Source organism: Sorex fumeus, unplaced genomic scaffold (genome assembly GCF_029834395.1).
Source record: "Sorex fumeus unplaced genomic scaffold, SorFum_2.1 ptg000063l, whole genome shotgun sequence".
Classification (NCBI taxonomy): Eukaryota; Metazoa; Chordata; class Mammalia; order Eulipotyphla; family Soricidae; genus Sorex; species Sorex fumeus.
Genome location: NW_026606120.1, coordinates 61,390,131 through 61,402,785, shown reverse-complemented (window position 1 = coordinate 61,402,785; position 12,655 = coordinate 61,390,131). Strand labels below are relative to the sequence as shown.

At 48.1% G+C, this 12,655-nt stretch overlaps 2 protein-coding genes across 2 annotated transcripts in view; both read right to left on the bottom strand.

Annotated features, from left to right (window-relative positions):
* Positions 1-12,655, bottom strand: part of SUPT4H1 (SPT4 homolog, DSIF elongation factor subunit) — a 133,531-nt gene that overhangs the window by 19,418 nt on the left and 101,458 nt on the right. The window lies entirely within an intron of this gene.
* Positions 1-12,655, bottom strand: part of RNF43 (ring finger protein 43) — a 71,093-nt gene that overhangs the window by 13,870 nt on the left and 44,568 nt on the right. Inside the window, exon 2 of the mRNA XM_056127753.1 lies at positions 2,706-2,828. Within this exon, the coding sequence (XP_055983728.1) occupies positions 2,706-2,828 (123 nt within the window). The remainder of the gene's footprint in view (positions 1-2,705; positions 2,829-12,655) is intronic.

Below are 12,655 nucleotides of genomic sequence, written 5' to 3'. Positions count from 1 at the left end.
TCAAAGATTGACAGAGCACCTACTGTGCTGGAGCACCAAGCCAAGCCATCCTGAATGGCTCATAAGGGGACTTCGGAGACAAGACATATGCAGACAATTATAATAATGCTGATAACAACATTCCTGAGTAAAAATGAATGAACTAGACCAGTAGTTTCCAAACTTTATTTAACCACAGAAAGTTCTTCCCTTCAGTCCCCCACAAACACACACACACACACACACACACACACACACACACACACACACCATCTGGTACAAATTTTTAATAACACAAAAGCAGACTGAGGTTGAGAGTGGGGTGAGAATAAGAAGTATCCTTAGCACCTCCATGAGACCTGGGATGGGAAACATGGGCAGAGACCCTAAAGGTGTGTCAGCTTACTGGCGAGCTTACTGGTCTGAGCTGGTCAAGAAAGACTCAGCAGAGAAGGTGGAGGTACATCAGGGCTTAGAGGAAGAGTAGGAGGAAGTAGGGCTAGAACCTTTATTGAGATCGATTCTGCCCAGACTGTCTCGGTTTATATTTGGAATCTGCTACCTACTATTAGCTGTGAGATTGTGGGCAAGCCACTAAGTGCTCTGTGCCTGAGTTTTCCTTTCTGTAAATGGATAGTATGTCTTACTTCATAAGGCTGCTCTGAGGACTATGAGTTTACCCATGGAAAGTCATGTACAAATGCCTGGCACAGAGGAAATGCTTCTTCCGTGTGAGTTATTACATCAGCTATTACTCTTTTCATGTTTTATTTACCACTCTGGAGCGGTTATCAGTCCCACCTCTGAGTTGAGAAATCAAGCCTCAGAGAAACTGAGTAATTTGTTCAGGGTCCCATGGCTGATAAGCAATGATAGGCGGGATCTCCACTCTAGCTTCCTGGTGACCAGGAAATGGTCTCCATGGTGAGAGGCAGGGCTTGGTACCTGGCTGCTCACGTCCTAGCCAGCTCCTTCTACCGGCCAGAAATCCACGGCCATTAGTTCAGGCATAAGGCAAAAAGGGCCTGGCCTGACACAAGATGGTTATAGAGTTATAGAGCTGCAAGTAAAGAAACAAATTTACTCGCTCTGATTAGAGGCAGCTTGGTGATGCTGGTGGCAGCAACAACGAAGGAAAAGGCCACTAGGAGTGATCCCTGAGTACAGAGCCAAGAAGAAGGCCTGAGCACCACCAGATGTGGCCCCGAATCCAAGAAAAAAAAATTAACAAAAAAATAAAAAGAAGGAGCTGGAGCAATAGCACAATGAGTAGGACATTTGCCTTGCACATGGCCGACCCGAGTTCAATTCCCAGCATCCCATATGGTCCCCTGAGCACCACCAGGAATAATTCCTGAGTACTGAGCCAGGAGTAATACCTGAGCATCTCTGGGTATGACCCCAAAAATCTAAATAAATAAATAAAACTTAAAAAATAAAAATAAAAAGAAGCCAGGCTGCTTCCATGAGGCTCTGTGGTACTTCTCCCTGAGCCCTTGGGAGGAACAGGAAATCCTCTGGGGCTGAGCAGCAAGCAGGAATGAGGTTAGGGTGGTCACACTCTCTTTCAACACCCAGGGAGTAGGGTCTCTCCCCCAAGTGCCCATTGTATCCCGCATCCCCCCCAACACACATACACACACGCGCACACACACATGCGCACGCACACACACACACACACACACACACACACATACACACATTATAACGACATTCTGGGTAATGTCACTAGGAGAAGCTCTTCACATGTATTTGGTTCCCCCACCAAGATGGGGAACACCAGAGCAGAGAGATTAAAAACCCAGGTTTGAGAACTGAACTGGCCTTGGTTCAAATCTCAGCCCCACCCCTTCCTAGCTGGGTCTCCCTGGCAAGTTACTTAAGTTTTCTGATCCTCACTTGATTCACATGTCAAACTGAGAACAATAAGGCTGGGCTTTCTCTGCTGTTGTGAAAAGCAAAGGGACAATGCAAGGAATCTGTCTCGTGTCCCACCGGGTTCATGGGGAGCACACTTGAGAACAGCCACTTATGGGCAAACAGGGTCGGGTTTGCACAGGCCCTGCGAGGAGGCAGCCTGGTGGGGGAGCCCGCAGCTGCTGTCAGCAATGCAGAGGTGGGGAAAGGGGTTCTCCATTTGTAATCTCAGAGGAAGAATGTGAAGTCGGGAAGGGGGAAGGGAATAATTACTCTTCTCTGAAGTAAAGATTGTAAGACAGCTTCTCTTCGGCTCAGTGCATGTTTCTGTGAGATGGACACCCCTCAACTTCACAGCTCTTTGCTCTGATGCTGTTGGGGGAAGCCTGGGAACTTCCAGGTGGAGGGGAAGGAGACGGAGTGGGATCTTTGCCCTACAAGACAGCCAGTGTTTACCCGGCTGCATTGGGAAGAGATAGCAGCCAGCCTTCCTACCTTTCTGGGATACACATGGAACCAGAGCACCTGACAGAGCCAAGTACCTCATGCCTCAAGAAAAGTGCACGAGGGGCTGGAATGAGCACAGCAGGTAGGGTATTTGTCTGGCTGACCCAGGTTCAATTCCCAACATCCCATATGGTCCCCTGAGCACCGCCAGGAGTAGTTCCTGAGTGCAAAGCCAGGAGTAAGCCCTGTGCATCGCCGGGTGCGAACCAAAAAAAAAAAAAGAAAAGAAAAGAAAAGAAAAGTGCAGGAGAGTACGGCCCAGAGCTGGGCCTGAGCATTTGAGGGCACATGCAGTCATTTACCTTGCTGGCCAGTGACAGGCAGGGGCGAGGGGCTCGCTTCGGGCTCTCTAGCTTCACAATACTGATAAATCCCGGCTCCAGATTGTCGTCATCACTGGCATTGCACAGGTACAGAGGGTGGGACTGCAGAGAGAGAGAGAAAGAAAGAGATTTGCATTAGGCCAGCTCCCAGGGAGCTACAGGAATAGGCTCTGAGTGCCAGGCCCTGCTAGGCTGGCTTGAGGCAGGCACCCAGTAGCCAGTCTTCTTAGGTGATCTCGGAGGGAGCCCATTTCTATTAGTTGTTACTTTGGGGGGGGCGGGGCTAGAATCAGGGATAGGTGAAGGTGGGAGCATAAGTGAGCAAGAAGCAACTGAAGAGGACCTGAATGAAGAGTCTACTGCAAAACAGCTCAAATATCCTCCAGCCCAAGTTTCCCAAATGGGCAATTGGAGGGTGCTGCTACCCCAGCCTCTCTCACTGCCTGATTCTTAGAAGCCTCAGGCCAAGAGACCAGCCATGCACTCCCACAGCACTGTACTCTGAACCCTGCCTTCCTTCCTTGCACCCCAAGAGCTCTTCTGGGGGATAAGGGCCCCCCAGGCAGCTGCCCTATAGCTCTCTCCCTGCTCCTGGTGCTTCTCTCTCCCTGGGCCCTGCTCCATACAGTCTCCCCAACCCCTCCTCCCAGCCCGTGCTATGCCCATCAGCTCAGAAAGACATTCTGGGGATGTGGCTGGGCTGAGTGGTACCTTTCCTAGCACAATTCCTGGCACTCACCCTGCCCCCAAGACTGACCCGGGGGACATGCATTCAGCTCACCTGCTCTGCTCTGAGGGCACAGCTGGTCCAGTCTGAGACCCTGGGCCTCTAGTGTGGCTCGTGCTAACAATGACTCATGGGGCAGCAGGCCAAGTCTGGGCTAATGGAGACCTGAGGATCCCCGTATCGGATGGGCAGGGCTGCCCTCCTAAACATGCTCTTCTCATTCAACGTGGCTCTCGGGCCAGCTGAAAGGAATTTTCCCAGAGTGCTGTGAGAATCTAGTGTGATTTATTTGCCCCTGGAGAGTCTCGTGGGCCAGGGACTCCCACATGGTGGAAACCCAATGCATCTTGGCAGCAAAGAGGATTTCCTACAAGGAGCTGGCCACACTTCCTTCTCCAGTGCTGCTGAGGTCTGAAGGGCTGCCAGAAAGAACCCTCAGAGGAACCAGAGAGGATCCGGAATATATAAAGATGATACTGTTCACTGAGTTATCGGTGATGGATTTAAAAGCAGTCATCTGGGGGGTGGGGAGCATTTCAGGCCATTTCCTCTCGCTGTACCCTCTATTTCCTTCCACAGCGGGTTTGTACTAGGTAGGCAGCACCTTGCATTGAATGTAATCTTTGTGAATAAAAAAAAAATCTTTGCTAAGCCTGCCAGGAGCCCTTGAGTTCAGAGCCAGGACTTACCCCCTAGACATTGCTGCATGTAGTCCAAAAATGAAAGAAAAAATAAAATAGAAAAGCTGTGATATTCAGTAAAATTATAGCCTTTGTCTCAACATGCTCCAATGTCCATCTGTCTGCCTGCCCACCTGTCCAACTACAGATCAAATTGTTTCATGATTCCACCAGCACTGAAGGTAAGGTCCCCATGGTGCAAAGCATTATACAAATGATGAGATGGAAACTTGCTCTGACCACAAGCACAGAACTGTCCAATGGCATCATGATGCAGGTTCATTCCAGGTTCATTCAGGGAGTTGAGGGAGGGCACAAGGAGGGACGCTGGATAACTGTACCCGGGAGGGCAGAGATGCTTGCCCAACAGAATTCATGGGTTCCATCTCAGGGGCTAATGACATATGCATTGCATTCCCCAGTGGACCAAGAAAAGAGGGATTTCATTTCGGTACCTATATTGAAAACCACAATGCATAAAAGGAGAGAGAGAGAGGGTGGGGGAGAGAGAGAGAGAGAGAGAGAGAGAGAGAGAGAGAGAGAGGTGTCTGCCAAAGAGGCAGGCTGGGGGGTGGGGTGATGGGAAGAATACTGGGGACACTGGTGGTGGGAAATGTACACTGGTAAAGGGATAGGTACTCAGTCATACATTGTATGACTGAAACTCAATCACGAACAACTTTGTAACTGTGTATCTCACTGTGATTCAGTACTTTTTTTAAAAAGAGGGGTTCCATTCCTCACCCAGGAAGCTGCCTGTGCTAGGCAGCAGGCATGTGATGGAGGGGGAAGGCAGGCAGAGGGGTGGGCCATGCACAGCAAGGCAGAAGGTGAGGCTGGAAAGACCAATGAGAACCAGACCCGGGAAGGCCTGGGCCTTTGGTGGGTAAAAGGAGCCAATCCAGTGACAAGTCAGAGATTCAGCTGCTGCAACAAACTCAGACAGCAGATGGTATAGGAAGGACACTGCTGACTCCTCCATCCAGCCCCAGGCCCCCAGCTTCCTCCTCAGGTCTGTTGGAGACCCAGTGAAGAGAGGGGAGAGTCACTTTGGAGAAGAGGATCATTAGAGAAGAACTTGCATCTCTTTAACCACCACTCTGCTCCTGGGCCTGCAGGGTGAGTCCCTGTGATCTGCTGTAGGAAGCCCCGAAGGAGGGCTTGGAGGGGAAACAACTTGGAATCAGACAACAACAAAGACTTCCAACACTTGGGGCTCTGGGAGAGCCAGGGAAGGAAATGAACCCTCAGTAATTGCCTCTGGCTGGCCAGGGCTTTTCATCTACCAAACTATGAGCTCCTTGGGATCTTTCCCACTTAACAGAAGAGAAAGAAGCTCTGAGGCCCAGAGAAATTAAGGTCAAACAAGATTAGAACTCATCTCTTTCTAACTCCATCCCTTGGAGTCAGAAAACTCTGAAGGAGCATAGTCTACCTCCATGGCCCAGGCTAATGATGACAATGATTAATTATGTTTATTGAGCAAATATTGAAGGCCAGTAATTATTCTGTGTACTTTTGTACATACTCTTTTTATACTCAGAGGAAACCTATGGCACTGTAGCACTGTCCTCCCATTGTTCATCGATTTGCTCGAGCAGGCACCAGTAAGGTCTCTATTGTGAGACTTGTTGTTACTGTTTTTGGTATATCAAATAGGCCATGGGGAACTTGGCAGCCTCTGCCATGCGGGCAGGATACTCTCAGTAGCTTTCTGGGGTCTCTGAGAGGGAAGGAGGAATAGAACCCAGGTTGACCACATGCAAGGCAAACACCCTACCCACTGTGCTATCGTTCCAGCCCAGAGAAAGCCTATAAGTTAGAAAATCTGTTTCCATTTTAAAGATGAGGAAAGCGAGGCCCTAAGAGATTAGGTGACATGCCCTGGATTAAACAACTGAGATTAGGAAAAAATGGAAATGGGATAAGGTTTAAAAAAGATCAGAACAGTTGCTGTCACGACAAAGCAAACCCACCTTCCTAATTATATATTCCTAAGGCAAAAGGAACTCAAGACAAATCCCTGTAAGATACGTTGAGACCTCCAGGATCCTTACCTAGGCCTTTTCTCTTTTCACTCCCCCTGGGTGAAGCCATTCCCACGGCTTCAGGGATCATGGTGGTCTTCAGTTACGGTCTGCAAACCTCTCTTGAGCTCCAGTACCATATAACCAAGAGTAAAGCTGGACATTTTGTCCAGAAGATCCATAAATGAGATACCTCAAATGCAGCACATTGAATATTGAGCTAATCTCTCTATTCCTTAAAACTGTTCCTCCAGTGCTCTCTATTTGAGGAATTAGAGGCACCGTCTACCTACTACCCAGGCCAGATCACATCCTTCTATCCATTTGTCTTCTTTACTCCCTAATGCCCCCTGTACCTCACCAAGCCCCTCCTCCACAGTAGGCAAGCAGTCAGCAAGCACTAACGGTTCTCTCTGAAAACTGCTTCTCTCATGTCCTCTTCCTGCAGCCCCACTATGGCCACCCGGTGTGGGCTCTCATGGCTGCTCCTCCACTTCACTGAAATAACCTCTTAAGTGGGGCCACCTCAGCCCTTTTAATACTTTCTCTATTCTTAAGCCAAAGTGGTCAAAAACGCTGATGCAAGCATGCCACTCTTCTTCCACTTTAAGCTCTTACAAGGCTCCCCAGAGCTCTTGGAATACAGTATGCACTGTTATTTATTTTTACTTAAGGGTCATACCCAGCAGTGCTTGAGGGATCAAGCAATACTAGGATCTAACTCAGGGTTCTACATGCAAAGCGTGCACTCCAATCCTTTGAGCTATCTCCCCAGCCCAAGTCTGCTTTCATTTTTGGGTCACGCCCAGAGATGCACAGGTACTCCTGGCTCTATGCTCAGAAATTACTCCTGGCGGTGCTTGGAGGGCCACATATGTGGTGCCGGGGATCAAACCCAGGTGCAAGGCAAGCACCCTACCTGCTGTACTATTGCTCTGGCCCCCAAGCCCACTTTTTAGAACTAGATTTGGGGACTTGTCTCATATTTTTTTGTTCCCCTCCCTTGTCCCTTGCCCCTCTGCAGCCCATACTCAGAAACAACACCTTTGGCACTTGCTGCTTTGCCAGGATTGATTAGAGGCCTCTCCTCTCCCTTAATATGCTGCATTTCCTATCACTTGTTTGCTGATTTCCATCTCCTTCAGACTGTGGTCACTCTCCCCTGCCCCTTCAATGCCTGTGATATAGTAGGTGTAGCACAGCTGCCTACTAGACACTTTTTTTGGAGGGGAGGGGAACAGAGAGTGCATATCTGGCAATGCTCAGGGGTTACTCCTGACTCTGCTCTCAGGAATTACTCCTGGCAGTGCTAGGGTACCATATGGGAAGCCTAAGATCTAAACTGGGTCAGCTGCATGCAAAACAAATGCCCCAAACACTGTACTGTTGTTCCAGCACCCATACTTCTTGATCAAATATTGAAGGTCATGGACCAGGAATATAGCTCAGCAGCAAAGCCTTTGCCTGCCACGTGTAAGCCCTAAGGTTTGATCCCTTGCACGACACACACACACACACACACACACACACACACACACACACACACCTAAAACTGTTGAAAGGTCTGCAACCAGAGAGCCAAGTACAGAGGGTTAACTCTAAAGACAGCACAATGCGTATCACGGTCCTGGCAATGGTGACCCGGAGAAACAGGAGATGGTGAGGAAATACTGTGGAATTTTGCTTTGAAGACTTCAATCACTGGGCGAAGTGAGGCACGAAACAAAACCTCACTGAGGCACTGAGGTTTTGTTTCGCTGTTAAAAAAACTAACAATAATACAGCTACTTCTATTTTGTTTTGTGTCTTATCCCTTGTTCCATTCCAAGAAGGCAGCCCACATCCTATTGCCTTGCCTTGGGGGCAAAAGTGAAATGTTGCTGAAGTTTTGTGAAAGGTTAAATGACACTGAAGAAGTGTGCAGGACCTGAGGGCAGAAAGGAGTATCTAATAGGAGCCCCTGAATCCTGAGGCTGTGAGGAGAGAATGCTGGATGACAGGAAAGTGCAGCCCGAGCCCTAGCAGGGTTGGATCCTGGTACAGATGAGGAGGAGGGCCAGCCTCCGTAGATTTTAAAGGGATGTTTACACTTGCAATGGGTATTATTTGCGGTGACTGGCATAGAGCGACATAGGGCCCCTTTGCTGCAGCAGTTGGTAGGAAAACCCTGGTACCTTTGCACTGCTCTATGAGACCTAATTCCCACAAAAACAGTTCTTGGAAAGATGGAGCTGTGAAGCCAGAGATGTCAGTAAAAAGAAAACAAGGTTTCATGGTATTTCTTGTATCAATATTGATGGCATGACAGCCATACTAGTTATCCTTCTGCACAGTTTCATTCACTCTTTCACAATGAGAGTTGTTTGGGTCTTTCTCATTAAAAAATAAAAACAGGAAGCAGGAATCTGGCTCTTGTGGTCTGACATATGCTTTGCACATGCAAGTCCCTGGACTTGGTTCCAGCAACTTGAGGCCCCCAAGTACCACCAGGTGTGGCCCCAGTGCCTTCCTCCCTGCCCAGCACCACCACATGTGTCCCTCATAACAATAAATAAAAACCAAAGCAAGGGGCAGCAAAGAACCAAACTAGCTGAGTACAGGCTTTGTATGCAGAAGCCATGGGTCTGATACCCAGTATCACATGGTCTTGTGAGACTGCTAGGAGGACTTGCCCCAAGAATCCTGGTTGAGCCCCAATCAACACACACACACACACACACACACACACACACACACACACACACACACACACAAGCCATATAACCAGGATCTGCTGATTGCCCAGCAAGGCAATGCTAGAATGCTAGTCTTCTTGGGTAAACCCAAATGCTGGCTTGACCACCCCACAGGGAACTTTAAGTGGTGAAGAGGGGCTCTGAAAGGAAAAGTGAGTTGTTGCTCTACCTCCTGGGAGTGCAAGGTCTCCTAAAAACAAAGGTGCACACACGTGTTCTCTGCACGGGTCACCCAGTCCTTTCAGTGACACTATGAAAAGGTAAAAAAATCAGGCTTGTAAGAACTGGGGATGGTGGAGTGGTGGGAGAGGTTTCCTGAAGACCACCGAAGGATGCTCCCATCCCAGATGCTGCCTTGAGGACAAGAGAAAAAGGGCACTCTCAAAGGCTGCCCCAGGTCTGAGCTTTGTACACAAGCTTTATATCCACACAAGACACGTGGCCGGTCCTCTGAGGCGTGTGTTGTCTTTCATATTCTTGAAACTGTCCCTACCTTCATTGACTTTCTGATGCTCCTGAACCGCCCTGCCTTCCCAAATAGACCCAACGTTAAAAGTATGACTCCCCAATTCCACTGGGGCACCTCAGATGAGTGAGTGCACCCTCTCTGCCCACTCCAGATGAAACCCCAGTGGCCATGAGCTTCCAGAATTAAAACCCAGGTGCATGGGTTCAGGAACTAAGACTCCAGGCCACATGGCAGCAGTGGAGATGGGCCGTCCCTTCCCTCTACCCACTCGCCTGCTTGGAGTTCACACCCACAATCTGCCTCCGGGCACCTATCAGCGCATAAAGGGCCCGCACTCCCAAGTGAATCTCAGAATGGATTAACTCACTACAGAGATGTCTCCGGACCTCAACCATTTACAATTTTAGAATTCCAGAAGTGCACGGCCACATGCAACCTCTCATGATATTCATAATAAGCAACAGAAAATAAATTATCTAGCATCTACTCACGGCAGGCAGGCTTGAACGGTGGTGGTCAAATTTGAAATAGTGGTGGTAGGAAGGTATAATGGTGATGGGACTGGTGTAGAAATATTGAATATAATCAATTAATGTGAACCTTATAAAAATAAAATTAAAAGGAAATATGGCTCCCTTGTTTACCTGTGTGATCCCGGACAAGTTCCTTAGATTTTCTGAGCCTCTATTCCTCTTCTTCACCACAGATACCAAAATGCCTCCCAATTAGCATGAAGACTGCAGATAAAGGATTAAGTGCTAACACAGAGCCCAATATCATCCATAAGCACTCATTAAATGGTTATGTTTTTATCACTGCATTTCAAAAAAAAAAAAATTTCTCCTTATTCCTGGAGGGACAGCTTTTTGTTTCTTTGTTTTTGTTTGGGGGCCACACCCAGCAGTGCTCAGGGCTTACTCCTGGCTCTGCACTCAGAGATCACTGGAGAGCTCAGGGGGTCCACATGGGGTGCTGGGTATTGAATCCAGTTGGAAGAGTGTAAGGCAAGCACTATAACAGCTGTGCTATTGCTCCAGCCCTGAAAAAAAAACTCTTTCTGACTGATTCTCCCTTGGCAATCTTCAGCCCGTGTCCCATGCATCGGTGCAGCTTCGCAGCCTGAGACAGCCAGCCTGAGACAGCTCATTATCCACGGTCACTTCCCTCCTGTGCTCAGCCCTCCCAACCCCACTGAACAAGCTCTTCCAGTTCTCAGCCTGCCTCCTTCCCATGAAGGAGGCCATGTGATCTCATTACCTCTTCACAAAGGGCATTCCAGGGCTCAACTGAGCCCGGAACTTAATGCTGGTCTTACTTTTATCCAAGGCATCTCCTCTTGGGGTGTGTGCTTTTGCAAGCAATTCTTTAATGTCTCCTATTTCCCGGTCACCCTCCTCCCCCTACCTTGGCGGCAATAATCTCTTAGTTCTCTGGTTCCACGTAAGGACCTTCACCCGAGCCTTGGACAGGTAACTTTACTGCCTGCTACAATTTTGCCTTTGTAATCAGGAACATTGGCCGGACATCAAAGGCAGCCTTCGCCCCGCTTCCTCTTTTCTGATTTTATAATCATTCTCTCCTATGCAACTTCTATTACCTGAACTTAGAATTATCTTGACTTTTATATTGGGCTGCAGGACACACCAGCACCATAAAGTCAAGCTCCTGGAGCTAGGGAGTTGAGAAAAACAGATTGACCAGGAGTTGCTACTTCCGGCTGCCAGAACCGAAACAGTTTCTGATGTCTAGTCTGGTCATTTTGTTCTTCATTTAAATAAGTCAGTGTTTATGCTCACAGGTTGCCTCTAATGGTAACTGTTTAGGATGGATTCTGAGCACCGCTAGAACTTATTCTCATCCTCAGCCTGTCTCTTTGGGATGGCTGTTTCTTAAAGAATTAAATTGGGATAGTAGGGGATTTCTGGTGTTTCCTTAATCTACTTTGTTTAAATATTTTAAAATAAGGGGCTGAAATAAGAGTACAGAGGGTAGAGCATTTGCCTTGCAAGCAGCCTACCTGGGTTTGATCCCTGGTACCATATAGGGTCCCCTGAGCACTACCAGGAGTAAGTCCTGAGCACAGAGCCAAGAATAACCCCTGAGCATTGCCAGGAGTGGTGCCCCACCCCCCAAAAAAATCTTAATTTGGGGCCTGGAGCCAATGGTACAGCAGATAGGGCACTTGCCTTGCATGTGTCCAACCTGGGCTCAACCCCCAGCACCCCAGATGGTCCCCTGAGCCGCCAGGAGTGATTCCTGAGTGCCAGGCAAGGAGCAGCTTATAAGCACTACTAGGTGTGGGCCAAAAACTAAAAAAAAAAAGAAAAAATATGTAAATATACATACACATATATATATTTATGCTTAATTGTATAATTTTTTTAAATATAAAGAAAGTAAATTGGGTGGAGCTAGAGAAGCATAAACTTGGGCCACCTGACAAGAAGGGACCATCAGAGAGAGAAAAGATGATAGAAACCTCCAGCTTCTCTTACTCCATCATTCCTCCTTATTTTGAGGAAATAAAGAAGGTTGACAGAAGAACTGAAATGATGTGCCAACTTTGAAGAGGAAACAGGATGACAAAGTCCAAGGGGGAAAACTAAGCTCATGAGGGGCTGGAGAGATACAGAGGGTTGGGTGTCATGCTCACAATTGACTCAGGCTTGATCCCCACATCCTTACGTCCCCCAAGCCCACCAGGAGGGATCCTGAACACAGAGCCAGAAGTAAGCCCTAAGCACCGTCAGGTACGGCCCCCCCAAAAGAAAAAAATTATTTGAGTTCAGTCTGGGTCTTTGCATATTGTCTGCCTTTAGTATTGGTGAAAACAATGAGTGAAACTCCATTTGAATCAATAGGCACAATTTCCGAGAAATGTAAACTGCCGACAGCTGAGTCTGGTTCATACCTGTAAGGGACTTTTAAAACTTGCTTTTCACCAACGAGGAATGTGCAACTCAAGTTACATACTGCCCATGGTTACAAAACTACTAAAAGGAATTTGAGGTCTCCTAAACTCGGTCCCAGTACCTGTCTGTCTTCTCTGCCACGCTGCCTCCAGGCATCCATGCTGAGAAGTATTCTGTGTGGAATAACAAACCTCTAAAGGGTAGTAGGATGCAAGGATGGAAGTCTTCAGAAGGAATGGTGATTTCTAGAATGTTCAGCCTTACATTATTTTTAGTAACAGGACGGGCAAGGTGTGTGTCTGTTCCCTTCCCCTCTGGGCCTGGGCACCCTGGTCCAGCGGCCTCAGCTTCCTTCCTCTCCCTGCAGGCTTATCTCACC